At 36.5% G+C, this 14,595-nt stretch overlaps 1 protein-coding gene across 13 annotated transcripts in view; it reads left to right on the top strand.

Moving 5' to 3' along the window:
* Positions 1-14,595, top strand: part of DMD (dystrophin) — a 1,179,964-nt gene that overhangs the window by 1,037,001 nt on the left and 128,368 nt on the right. For all 13 annotated transcript variants that reach the window (XM_032100882.1, XM_032100890.1, XM_032100878.1 and 10 more), the window contains one exon: positions 13,550-13,628. In XM_032100882.1, coding sequence (XP_031956773.1) covers positions 13,550-13,628 — 79 coding nt within the window. The remainder of the gene's footprint in view (positions 1-13,549; positions 13,629-14,595) is intronic.

Genomic DNA, 14,595 nt, shown 5'->3' with positions numbered 1-14,595 from the left:
TACAAGACAAATGCTAAATAATAAGACAGTGAAATGACATGGACAGCTGAACTAGAAACACTCTGATAGAGTGTATTTCCTTGGGGAAATGCCATGGAATGGTCTACAAGGACATATATTTCAAAATCAACTGTGGATGTTTTTCTCTAAAATACTTGTAGGCTTGGAAAGTCAAGTTTTATCATTCCCACTGCACCCTGGTCAGTTCCCCAGCTCTTCTACTGGTTTCTCAAACTGTAGTTTGGAAAGTTACTTTGGGATTTGTAGCTACCTTACAGCGTCGTGTCTGCCATGGCTGGCAACTGTAGAGGATAAAAACTACCCAGTCAAAAGCAATTACGGATCATCAGAGTGGAATCTGGCTTCTGCAGCCAGAAAGCAGTTATGGACATACAACTGCAGGCCAGCTTTGCTATTCCAGCAGTATGTAATCAAAGCACTTGTTTGTTCAGAGGAATCTTACTGTACAGTGGAGTTACTGACTGAATAGTCTAAATAATGCCTTCTGTCTTAGGTTTGGTTGGGTAAGAGTTTTGTTTTTTTCCTGAGACTGTGAGGGAAGACTATGGAGGTTGTGCAAAAACATTCAGGGTAGGAAAGACAAGACATAAGAGGGTCTGCAGAGAGTGAGTTCTAATGATAGAAAGAGAAGGAAAGGGAACTTCCTACAGAGAGATTTTATTTTTTTTAAGAGATAAATTTAAGTAGGAATAAGAGAATTAAAGTATGTAACTAAATTATATTAATAGGCAAAGAGTATGAGTAAAATTATAAATGGACTAACAAAATTTGTATGGCCAATTTCATCTACATAATACTAAAAATAAGGACTGACATTATTGATTCAGAATGGTCAGAGAATAGCTAACACGCTAGGATGGAAAGGTTTCAGACTTAAATGGCTCAACATCCAGAATTTTATTCCATGGGGTTTTCAATAAGTTAAAAAAGTGTGAACACAAAAGCTCCCAGTCAAATCTTTGTATTTTCCATTTGTAAACTTCTGATTGTAAATTATTCCTTTCTAAATAAAGTTACACAAGACTCAGCGCAGCTTGAAATTCCTCTGTATATCTCATTCAAATGTATAAATTCATTGCAGTAAATGGTATATTGAACAAACATGATTTCAGTTGCTTTTTACAGATGATCTGATTATTTTTATTTGACACAATTTGTCAAAAAGCTTACATAAATTTATTTTTGCCTTCAGATTTCTTTAGAAATCCTAGTCATCCTGATGTATTCCTGTAGGTTGACCCTGGCTGGATGCCAGGTGGCCCCCCTAAGCTGCTCTGTCAGTCACCTCCTCAGCAGGGAAAAGTGCAGTGGGTATTATAATGGCTCGTGGGTCAAAATAAAGACAAGGAGAAATCAGTCACTCCATCTTCTGTGAGAAGCTGCCAGAAGCTTCCCCCACGTCTGACAGAGCCAACGCCAGCCAGCTCCAAGAGGGACCTGCCACTGTCATATACTGATGGTGTTGCCTTGGGTGGGTTTCTTACCTTCTATAACCCCTGAGAATAAATTTCAATCTCAGAAGTGTTAATTAAATTTTATATAAAAATATGTCATCTGATCTTCTAGCATTAGAAGCTTCAGTGTCAGTTTTGCTGAAGGAATCAAGTCTGTCCTTGTTTCTTAAGCTGTCCATATGGTTTTGAGATGCTCTTTCACTGCTTTTTAAAGGTATTTTATATAAATAATGAGGATGTTCATAGACATCACTCTTAAGTTTTATGAGTTATGAGACCATGTTGATTTAATTTTTTTTAGTCTTGTGGAGTCCTTTCTTGAGCATGTCCTTCATAGTTAAGTCTTTCATAAACAATATTTTTTCAAAATTCTTTCCTTTATTTGCCTAGCTTGAAGGGCATGTGTCAAACTGCCACTGTGATAACGATAGCTTGTAAGTTAGACATTCAGAAAGAGTTTCTGACTTAGTAAATTAAAGTTTTATAGCTGCCAATTAAACTGCCTGTCAGTGGATTATATGGTGCTGCTATACAGACACTGCAAATTCAGGTTTTGAGTCTGGCTTCAGTCTGTGTTGGAAATCTTGTCCTTGTTTCTCTCTTATTCTTACTCCTTGTTTCACAAACTTGAATTGCACTCCCCCTCAGTGGCACTTCATCTCAGGATCTCCATCTTTCTTACTGTATAAATTCTCCAAAATCTCTTCTATTCTTAGAATTTCCCAGTTCTCTGCTCTTAGAAACAGATGAGTAGTAAGGCAAGCATAAACAGAAATAATTTATTTGGCGGGGAAAGTTATAAAATACAGATAGCTGTGAAAATAAGCTGGCAAACTTCAGAGAGGCTTTTATGGCATTCAATAATAAACAACAAAAACATTTTTCATAATGTGGTGTATTCTCTGGGGGTGAAATGTTATTTCTCATGTTTGAAGCTGTGCAGATGATAAATATATTTTAACAACTCTACCATGATAGTTATGCGCAAATTTGTTTCATTCATTTTTTAACTGGTATTCAAAAAAGGTATGTTTAATGTTTGCACCAATATGAAGTCTTTGAAATAGCAATAGTCAGTGCAGACCAGTTACAGCTTTCCTGGAAACATAAAATATCTTTGTTTTAATTCCACCCCTCCTGAGGGGTTGCACCTTGGATCTTTGTTCCACTGGGAAGGAAGAGCCCTCCCTCTCTACTCATGGGAGGATCTGAATCTGTGATGTGGATAAATTGGGGGGTTGAACAAAACCGTTTTCAAAGATTTTACCTTCATCTGAGATCTTTACAGATTGACAGTGGTAAATAGGGTATTCAGCTTTTCAAAGAGAGGGCTAATGAAAACAGATTTAAGATGAAAACTGCATAATAACATTACTGGAATTACTTGAACAAAATTTATGGCACTTACCAAGTGCAATATATGATAATGGAGTTTTTTGACACACATAAAGTGATGTTTTTCTTGAATGCATACATACACTGTGAACCTTCATGCCAGGATAGCTCTTAACCTTCACTATGTACCATTCTACATCCTTTGTAAAGATGTGGTGTAGCATTATTTATTTGTTTGTTATAAGCACCTTTTCTTCTCAAATAGAATAAACTGGAAATCCGAGACTATCTTCCAACTTAAATTAGAGTTTTTTAACATTGGGGTTTAGTAGTATGGGCTATATATAACTTATATTTTGCTTTCATGTCAATTGAATTTATTCACAGATTAGAAAGGATAAATACATGGATTTTGGTCAGCTGCAGAATGAAGGCAGCTCCTCTCACAAGTCATATCACACCATTATAGGAGTGTTGCTATTATCTTCAATCAGCACAATATCAATCCTACCAGCTTTTGCTCCCATTTGAACAGTTATTTGCCTGGAGTAATTTTATTATCTTCAGTGTGATATATGCATGTCTTCCCCAGGGAGAAAAAGAGGCTTTTGTGCAAAATCAGGAGCTGTAGCAGTATTCAGAGAAGTGCCAGATAACAGGGAGCATCAAGCACTGGTCATATGGTTGCTCCCAAGCTTGAGCAGCTGCTGGAGTATGGAACATTCTGCAAAAGAATTGAGCACTTTGAGACTGAGAGGCCATCTTCAAAATGTTCATAGGACAAGTACAATAAATAAAAGTTTGCTTAATCCATCCAGCCAGTAATCTCATGAAATGAAGCTTTTCTTTTCATGTCATGTCAGCACTTGATTGAGAAAGCAGTTTCAGTCATCTTGAAACAGAGTATTATACTCTCTTGAGATTTCCAGATGTAAGAATATGGATGAAACAAACAAATAATGTGAATAGATCACATTGTAATAAAACTGTCCCAATTGACATCATCGTACTTGTTTCACCCTTCACAGCTAAAAAGGAAACCAAAGATATGATGTATTTGAGGTAGTTTTAGGACTAAGGATTATTTAGAGTGAACAGATTTATCACTATTGGTGTCAAAGAGGGAAAGAAAGAGAGGGCAGAAAATACGAAGGAGAAGAGATACAGGATTAATACAATGGTTGCTGCATGTAGAATCCTTTTTGTGCATTATTACCCTAGAGTGTACCCCTGTAAAAGAACATTTTTGTCTTACCTTCCACCTTCTCCTGAGCCTTCTGTATCCCTCTTCCTTCATGCTTCAGTCTTCCCAAGAGTCCTCCTCCTTGGCACGCAAACTCACTCAGGAAAGCTAAGCTCTATAAAAGTCAAATTTATACCTATCTTTACAGGGTTATTCTGGGGTGTATGTCTTAGTATGAGCAGAATTGTCTCAGGAGATGCATATTTCTCTTCATTTCTGATAGAGGAAAAGGCTTTTAGCTCTCTCACCTTACAACTCCTGAGTTAGAAGGGATAAAACTCATGCAGACCTCCCTGTATATGTTTTTGCCTGGTATTACATATTTAGCAGCACAGTCTAAGAAATTCTTCAGCTCTTATTTATAAACATTATTAGATAAAATACTAAATATTTATGAAAAATGTACTTTCTCTGCATTTAGGATAGCAACATGGGTTTGGGAGTGTGAATTGAAATCATAAAAGTGAATTAAGATGCTCAACAACAAATTAAGGAGACAAGAATGGAGAAATGGTGGAAAAGACAGGACTGAACATCAAAGTCTCTTGAATACTGATGGGATGATAAACCCAGAGGAATCAGAGGGCAAATGAGTGAAGGGAGCTGAAGGTGGTGAAAGAAAAAACTTTGAAATGGTAATCAGCTAAAAGTAGTGCTGAATAAAGGCTATACTGACTGAAGCCTCTGTTTCTTTTAGAAGTAACCTGCATTAAATACAGGTCCAGGCTATGAGAATTCTTACTTGCATTTATGAGCAACTATTCCCAAAACTAATGCTAGTAATGGCACTAGAAGTTCACAAATCTGGGGGAAAGGAGCAATAAAACTAATAAAATGAAAGATCAGTGAAAGTGAGGGAATGTAACTAGAACTATAAAAGAACGATCTTCACTGCTGATGCTCAACCAGTACAGGATTATTGCATAGGCATTTGTTCTAGGGCACATATAAAACACTCCTTGCGTGACATTCTACTTACAGTTCCCTAGGTCACCAAAGAACCATTTCCCTTGGCACAAAAACAGTGTGAATTACCTGACCTTTCAGAAACAAATGTTATTTTCAGTGCAGCATGTAGTTATTATTTTTTATTAGTTTAATGAGAGAAAAAAAAAAAAGAGAAACAGGGAAAAAGAAAATCAACCATAAAATCTTGTTAAGAGAGAGTATGTCTTTACCTTAGGGATGGGTTATGGAACATTAATTAAGAGCATTTTCAAATGAAGTACAAAAAGGAATTTATTTTAAATTGTTTAGAAACATTTTTAAGGAGAACAGAAAGGAGTCAGTTCTATTTCAAAACTGTAAAAAACTATAGTGAAGAGAAATAATATTTTTTTAGCAGAAAAGCAAAGTAAATAAAAAAGGCCACAGGAAGGTGTCATTTTTTTATGTCCTTATCATTGTTTATTGAGGAGATGTAACTACATTACACATGATGTTATTTTCTGTGCATGCCCCAAAAGTGAAGAGAAAAATGCCTAAAAAGCATCTATCAAACAGCCATGTTAGGGTAGGAACATTAGGTGGTTACAGCCTAAAAAGACTAATGTTTAGTAATAATCTAATCATAATTAATAGTTCAGCCTTTTCCTATTTCCTTATGTTATTTAACATCAGTAACTAGGAAATCATACGTCAGGACTTTTTTCTTATGAATAATCCTTATCATATCTTGTAATCCAGACCCCCCCCCTCAATCTCCTGTGTTTTTACACAATTTAATAAGATTTTAAAAGAAATTTTTATATTTATAATACAAAAAGAGAACTTGCTTCAGATTTGTCCCCGTTCCCTGATTCTGTAAGACTGCTGTTCCTCAGTTTTGATTGCAATTGTTCACTCAACCCTCTGCTGCTGGTCACCATCTTTCTTGTTAATTCCTTCAGGCTCTCTGCAGCTGATCCATGTATGTCTTGGTTGTGGTGCCTAGAGATGACCACAAAATACCACCTAAAAGTCATATGGATGATGAATAATCCTGCAGGATAGATAGAATGTTGTTTTAACAAAAAAAAAAAAAAAAAAAAAAAAAAAAAAAAAAAAAAGTGGAAGCATTTCAAAGCGTATAGTATGAAGGTATGCAGGTGCCTTGATCTCAGAAGTCAGATTTGTTCTCAGGAAGAATATATGCCATGCTGAGCTCCTCACTAGACAGTTTTACTTACCACAGAACACATTCTCTCCCTAGTCACAGGCACCCAGCTCCCACTGACTTTGAAAATGTCAAACTGCATCAAAGTTAGATGCATTTTAACATCAATAACCTACCAGAGGTTCAGGGTCGCCTATACATTTTAGTTTCTCTTCTACCCCACTTACAATACAGAACTAAGAGTATATATAGTTTCAGCTTTCAGCTGAAGGCAGAAGAGAAATCACTGAATCTATAGGTCTGCACAGTCAGAGCTCTAAGGTGTATATTTTATGGGGATGTATAGAAGATACAGAAGAGCTCTAAACTAGGAATGATATGCTGGAAAAAGAGCTCTTGGAACATGAGGGTGAGGATTAAGGAGCAGACGAGCATAGGTGACACTGTGGTGGGCATCGGCTGGAGGCCGCCTAACCCTGCAGAACAGGTGGCTGAGGCCTTTCACAGGCAAGTAGAAATAGCATCCATGGGGGACCAGCCTCATCATTTGCTAGAGAGACAACACAGCAGGTTGGAAGCAGTGCAGTGAGTTCCTTGGTAGCACTGATGGAAACTTCCTGACGTAACTGGTGGAGGAGCCAGTGCAAACAGAGGCTCTGCTGGACCCCATACTCACAAACAAGGAAAGGCTCACTGGGTAGATGAAAGTCAGAGGCATTCCTGGCTTCAGTGACCATGAGAACACAACCTGGACTTCAGGAGAGTGGACTTTGTCCTCTTCAGGGATCTGCTTGGAATAATCCCACAGGATAAACCCCTGGAAGGAAGAAAGGTCCAAGAAAGTTCATTGATAAGGAAGGATCACTTTCTAAAATGTTCAAAACTGGTCCATCCTGAACAGCAGGAAGTCCAACAAAAGTGCCAGGAGTTCTGCGTGCATGAACAAGGAGCTCTTTGCAAAACTCAAACATAAAAAAGGGACTACACAGAAAGAGGAAGCTTGGGCAGGTAACCTGGAAGGAATATAGAGGCACTGTCCAAGAGTACAGAGATGTGGTCAAGCAATCCACAGCCCACTTGGACTAGAATCTGCTAGGGGGTGTCTATGGGTATTTATTTATTTGAATTTAAAGCTAATGTAAATTGTAAATTGAAAGCTTTTTAATAGGTGTTGTGCTGCTTTGTGAGAAAAATAATTGAATTGAGAAAAATTAATGCTAAATATCAGCATTTGTAAAATTACTTCCTTGGTATACTACAAAAGGAATATAGCAAGGAACCTGGCAGAAAAATAGTTGATATTGATTAAATTGCATACAAAAAGCAATATTAAAAAAGAATTAATGTGGCTGGGCAGTGAAGAATTTGAAAGCTTTGTCAAGAAATGCTGCAGAATGAAGGGATGCACAGCAGTTTCTTGTACTTTTAAAAGGCTAAGACCATGCTCAGCTCATACCAGTTTCATAAAATATTTTATATACTACAAAAGTGCATGAATAGACATAAGGAACATACAGTGACGTGAAAGGCCTTGCAGAACCTCCACCAGATTGTGTGATAGCTTCTATGGGAGCAGTGGGGGTGTCAAATGAGAGGCCACCCTGACAGAGAATCTTTTATCCAAAACAAAACAAGTAACATTTTCTAAGAGAATTATTTCCTAAAGATGTTTGTTCTTAAGATTTCACATGGTTTACAACTGTTTTATTCTCTCCAAATTTGGATGTTTTTGTTATTTAAAGACCTAACTTTCATTCCTCAGGCACATAAATACACAAAGCCCAAAGTGCACAGATTTAGGATTATAAAACAAAAGCCTAAGAAGCAATGGCTGGTTATTCACAGTAGACATATTAATTCAAGGAGATCATTCTTTTATTTACTGTTTTCTAAAGCTCTGTGCCCCAAGCTTTAAGATGTTTCCTGAATTTATATTACATTTTATTCTCTTGTTTCATCTGAAAATTTTAAAAAGCTGTCAAGGTACAATACATGTATTCTACTATTTCTTATGTTTTTTTTTTTTTTTTAATTGAAAGGAGAATTGCATGAAGTCACTCAGATTTCAATCTGCTGAAGTATACAGTCCCACCGTGACCCAGAATTTTGAATTTAGTCTTTGTAACAGCTGTAAATGCATGCAAATAGCACTGTACTTATCTATTTTTTCTTTAATGTGGAAAATAAGCACATTTTTACGCTCTCAAAATATTTCAGAACACTGAACTTTTCACCAGAAAACTAATTGTCCTTAGCTGTTTTTTCAACTCAGTAAATGCCAAGACTTAAACCTGAACTTCAGCAGCCGGGAACAATGGCTATCAATTGCCTTTCCTCCCCTGCTGTTCCTCATTAACAGCACAAAGTGTGCTTATTTAAATCCATCTTTATCGCCTAATGTACAAGGAGCAGTGAGTGACTGAATTCAGTAGCTATTAGAAGTACGGCAGATCAGATCTTCCTGTTTATTGATTTGTGAAGAACAGCCTCGCAGTGCTTTGACAGCTCTGAGTCAGTGAGAGCAAAGAAAAAAGCTTTTCAGCTCTTGGGAGGAGAATTGCTGGGCAACATTAAAGGAGGTCTTGTAGGAGCCGGTTTTCTTTGATATGCAGTCAAATTGGCTGTGCTTGGAGTCAAGGTCAGGAGGCTGTGGAAATGCTGTGAATATGGTGGGGAAATTAATGGAGGGTTATTTTAATAAGTATTGTGTGTATGCATGCTGATTGATACAGAAAATTGCCCTTCTCTTTTTGTGAGAACAGCTTTTGGTGAAGCAAATTTTGAAAAAAAAAAAGAAAAAGGAGATTGTGTGTCCTTTTGCTGCTGCACTAAATATAGCTGTTTAGATGAGAATCTTTTTTTATTCTTTTCTTGCCATTTTTCCTCAGAATCCCAGCCATTCAACAGTTGTCTTAACTCTTCACATTTAGCAGTTTTTTAAACTAGTGATCTCATTTCTGCTGTTTCATGTAAAAAAGTTGTAACAATTTCTACTCGCACACCTTCATGTAATTTTTTGAATAAATTCCTTGCCAAGTTCACCGAATGTGAATTCTCTTTGGCTGCTGAGCACAGAGAGGCACCCAAGCCATCACCTTGGCTCATGCAGCCACTCATTGCAGAGTAGTTTAGCTGGCAGTCAGAGCTGAGCACCCCACGGAAATTTCCTCCACTGAACTTGTTCAGTTGAAAATCAAAGCTGTGGGCAAGCCTGTGGCAGGATTAACCACAGCTAGACCAAGGCTCTTATGTCCCTGTGGTGTTGGTAGATCCAAGAGGACAAGATAGATGGATTGACAGACCATTTTTATAGCTCTCTGCTGAGGCCACTCCTTGTTTGCAGGCACAACTTCAGTACTGTGATGGCTGTTCCTTCCTGCAGCACGTCTTGGAGCAGCTCAGCAACTCCAGCGCTCCTGGGCAGTTGCTGTTGGGTACTTTTTGAGAACATGGAAAATACTGAGAATTAAACAGCTCATGTTTCCTTCTTGATCTAGGCCTGCTTTGCAGTGTGGACATAAACACAAAAAAACACTTACATATGTCATAAAAATATTCTCCATTAAACCTCAAAAAAATTTAAAAAACAAAACCACAAAAAAAAACTCCAGAATTTAGTAGTAGACCCAAATTAAATCCATCAAATCCTCATTCTGACTGCAGTGGAGCTGTTATAAAAATGTTGTCAAGGTTGAACCCCACATTAGGTAAAACACTTAGAAACTATTCCTAACAACTGCATGACAGAGCTTTGCTTTTGTTATTGTTGTCATTTGTTTATCTGAACTTGATTATATATTCAGTTCACATGGCTGCACCCAAGTGATGGGAAACAGAGCTTGTTTCATCAAATGTTTTCAAAGTCTTTAAAGGAGAAGGACTTTAAATAACTTTTTTTTTTACTTGCCAATTTGTTTAGCAGAAGCTGTTTCTGTACCATGTATTATCACTTAAAATCAGTATAGGATTTTTAATATTACCATCTTCAGCCTCGAGTATATTTACTGCACTGCTGTGGTTCTTTCATTTGTTATGATTGAAAGAAGATCTGTATATTATGTAAAACATTGGATTAAATAATGTAAATGCATGTCTTTTCAAGCATGTATCCCCAGTGAAGAAAAGCAATGGTTCACGTATCCCAATTACAGAAAATTCTGATATTTGTTTTTAAGTCAAAATTAGATATAAAAATATTTTCATCTGTTTAAATCAAATTCTCATGTCTTGATAAAGCAATATCTGGCTTTTTTAAAAATCCATTTATTTTTTTATTAGTAACATTTCTTGTGGAGAAATACTGTGGAGTTTTACCTAAAAGGCACCCAAATGAAATCCACAGTCCCATTCCATGGAGATTGTGGACCAGATGACCACTCTGGTCCCTTCCAACTTTACCCTTTCTGTGATCCTGCATGTTACATTCTGGTAGTAGTACCTTTAAAGTATCAGTTTTTGCATGGCTAAGCCAACACTACTGAAATCAGTAGAGAATTTTCCCTTCATTAACAGTATATATTTTTTTCTTCCCTTTAAAGAAAGGAAAATGAATGCTTGAATGGGCTTGAAAATTTTGCAGTTTTCTTCTCACAAGGGTCTAGTTGTTCACAACAACATTTTGTTCTAACTGCTCTTGGTTCAGAACATAGCATACAAAAATACAAGGGATACTGTCCATGCTCATTTTGGAGGAGCCTATTTCACTTGATTTGAAGGAAAAACAAGACAAAATTTAAAATTTGGGTATTACCTATGCCTTGTTTATGACAAATAAGAAACAGTTTTACATGCCAGTGAGAATTTTTTTTCAAGAATCATGGAACATTTATGAAGACTTATATGGATATAATCTCCTTCTCCAGATTGTTGGTGCATAAGTCACAAAGTCAAATCCAACTGATTTTATTGGATCAGAGACACATTCTTCTGTAAGTCTAAGCAAGGATTGTTTCGGTGGGTATTTATTATACACCATGATCCAAGTTATTGTGGGTTCAAATTCTGTTATTTTATCATTTATGTGTTAGTTTTGATAAAATTAATAGAAACTGACTGCAATAATCTTTCTTGCTCTACCACCAACAGTGAGTTCATCTTTTACTGCCTTTTACCTAAAACGTAGTATGCCAATGCATCAGCAAGTGGTATTTCCTGGCAGCCAAGTGGAATAATGTTTTGTACTCTCAGGTGATGTTTCCTGGCGAATATGCAAGATTTCTCAGTGTTTTATTCTTCTCTGTATTGACAAAATCTACCTCTAGACAGAGGTATTTCCTGGCTCACATCCAAAGCTGTTCAGTTGGAAAGTTTACCCTAAAGTGTGTAAAGTATTTTATTTTGCTGTACATATATGGCTAAAAATCTTCAGGTTAATAGTTTTGTGCAGTTTGAAGGTCACCTGGATATTTTGAAGGGATTGGAATTCTCAGTTTTAGCACACTTACAGAAGTTGTATAGGCTGTGTGCTGGCAGTGGTCATGTGTACTAAAGGGTTCCCATGCCCTTTTCTGACCACAATTTGGCTGTTGAAATTTTCCTATATGAAACACTGCTCCTCACTGTCTGTTTGTAAAGTTCCCATTCTCTTAGGAATTCTTCATGCCAGCAAGTAATTTTTCCATGCTAGTTGACTTAATGAAAAGTATGTACTAATGTAAAAGAGGAGCCACATATTTCTTTATTAACCAATATTTCCTAATGAAAAAAATAAGTATGTTATTAGGTAATTTTAAGACAATTCTAAAGAGTATATACATTTTCATTACATTTTTCCAGTGGTTTTTATTTGCAGGTGGTTATATATGTTTAAGATTATCTTTCTAGTCTTCATTGAAAGGTCATTTCTTGGTTAAGGTAATAGCACATCAGTTCTGTACTTAAGCTAATTATACTGATGACCAGAAGCAGACCTTTCATAGTTTTCTATGCACTTACAGAGCTCCCCAGCTTGTATCTGTGCAGTGAATTGGGTGTGAACTCAAGCTCAAAGTCAGTCCCTGGTATGAAGCACTGCTTAACAGAACATCTGTGCTTGCAATTCAAGGGGAAGCCAGAGGAGAAAAGATGACATAGAAATGGAGGAAGCTGCAGGAAGAGTACCTGAAAAATGGTTTAAGGAAAGAAAGGAAATGGGCATTTTTTCTTATAATGTTAGTTTTAAAATTGTAAGCAAAGAAGTAATGTCTTTGGCAATAAGTTGCTATTGCTTAATTAGAAAAGATTTTGGGGTCTGGGGTTTATCTGGCAAACACGCACAGTCATATCAAATAGTTCATTAATTCTATCATTATTTTTCCTTTCTGACTGTATCATGCCCAGTTACTATACAATAGTTCCCTCTTACCACCCACCAAAAAAATTCCCTGACAATTTTAAAATGTGGATTGCTTTTTGCTTGTGCAACCTATTTGTTTCCTTGTTATGTATCTTACAATTAGGCCAATTAAAACACACCAAACACACTCTTCCTTTCTGCTTTGCCAGTGTTTATGGAACACTTATTCTTACAGGCAATATTTGAGTGAACTTGCTTCTTATCAGTTACTTTATTTATTAAATTTCAGAAATATTTATCATTACTTTAAAGCATTTTTCCTTGTTTTATGTAACCCCATTCTTAGGTCTAACTTAATTGATTCTTTCTAGCATATAGGCTATAAAGGGACAGGTAGATGTCACTCATACACCAGGGAATCTTATTGCAACCACCCCCTTTTGGCCGCTTGCTCAATACTCCACTTCACTGAGATTTTCAAGGGTAAAGATAGAACCAGTCCTAAATTATTGTCTCTGTTCTCACACAGTACATCAACCCAACAAAACATTAGGAACGTGTTCTTAAAAGGACTACTCCAAGGAAAGGGTTGAGGGCTATGATTTGAGTGATTAAAAGAACAGGGAAACGTTTGTACCAGCTGTTCTGTTTTGGTTAACCTCCTTTCAGCACTTGGTTAAAATATGGTTATCCTGTCCACATTAAAAGAGATTACTTTTCACGTGCTGATTTGTAATAGTGTACTTTCAAAAGTACTCTGAAGTAGTTTTGGAAAAGTATTAACAGATGGATGTTCTGACTTCAATATAGACGAGCAGCAGTCATACTCTTTACAGGTACATAAAGTCAGGCCAATTTGCTATACCTTTATTTATCAGCCTTTTCATTTTCAGCTTCTTCTAGCATCAGTTAAGATGGGAGATGACCAACAAAATCCTAACTTTTTATTTACCTTCTTTTTTTCCAATGACACATTTAATCTCATCTAGACCCTGAAGGGCTACAATTGTTGCAGAACCTGCTTAATTTTAAATTGAATGTTCATTAATAAAAAAAATTATCTGACTATAATTTCTCTTTGTTTCTTGTGTAGAAAAGAGTCATTTTTTTTTCTCCTCTCTTAACAGGTGGCCATTGATGAGCGCATCAGGCAACTGCATGAAGCTCACAGGGATTTTGGCCCTACTTCCCAGCATTTTCTTACCAGTGAGTGATTTCCCATTTCCCATTTTCTTGTGCAGTTTGCATACACATTTATTTGATTTTTTTTTAGCCATATGCTCATTGTTCTTGTTATGAGTTTCTATTTTAGACTGTATTACAATGGTTTTCTTTTTTTTTCCTTGGGTGTTAAGTAAGATCATATTGTCCAGGTTCAAGGTAAAAGGAAAACATCTGCCATGATCAAGTCTCTTTGTCCAGACATCTATCTCTGCCAGGCTTATCTTCATTGTTTCGGGGCTCCCTTTTAGGACTAGCAAATTAAAATTATGTTTAAAAGAGTTTCTGATTATTTTAACCCAGAAAGGATTTAAAAAACAAACAAAACCAAAACCAACACAAATTTGGTTTATCTTTGGTTTAAAGAAATGTTCAGCTCCAAAAAGGGGCAAAATAAGACCGGCAAGAAAAATATTTTACAGGATTTGGTCACTTAGCAGAGCAGTGAGAGGATCAAAACCAGGGTGGGAAACTTGGCAGAAGAACGGCAGCTAAGTAAACTTTTTACAACTCTACATAAAATATAATTGCCAGCAAAATTCCCACTTCACCTCCACACACATCTTTTATCAAGGATGTTTTGAAGTACACCAAAAGACAACTTGAAACACCTTCAAAGCTCCAAGGCAGTGACTAAAGTGAAGCTTCTTAAAGGCCATGTCTTTTCCATTGTACTTCAATTAAGGAAAGTAAACAGTAAAGCTTTATTTAAGAGATTATATCAGCAGAACAGAACACAGTCACAGGATAATGGTCTCCTACATGCAGAGGGACAAGCTATCCAGACATCGGAAATAGATGTTACTATTATTGCACAGCTACGTTCACAGTGGGATAGAGGACAAACTTTTCTTCAGCTGATACTGCATTGTAATTTTAATAGGTTAACCATTTTTCCACTGAAGATCTCAATGGGAAACTGAACATTCTCAGCAGGATGACCTGCAAAATC

This window comes from Corvus moneduloides, chromosome 2 (genome assembly GCF_009650955.1).
Source record: "Corvus moneduloides isolate bCorMon1 chromosome 2, bCorMon1.pri, whole genome shotgun sequence".
NCBI lineage: Eukaryota > Metazoa > Chordata > Aves > Passeriformes > Corvidae > Corvus > Corvus moneduloides.
The sequence above is the reverse complement of the archived record's forward strand: the minus strand, read 5'-3'. Positions and strand labels throughout refer to the sequence as shown.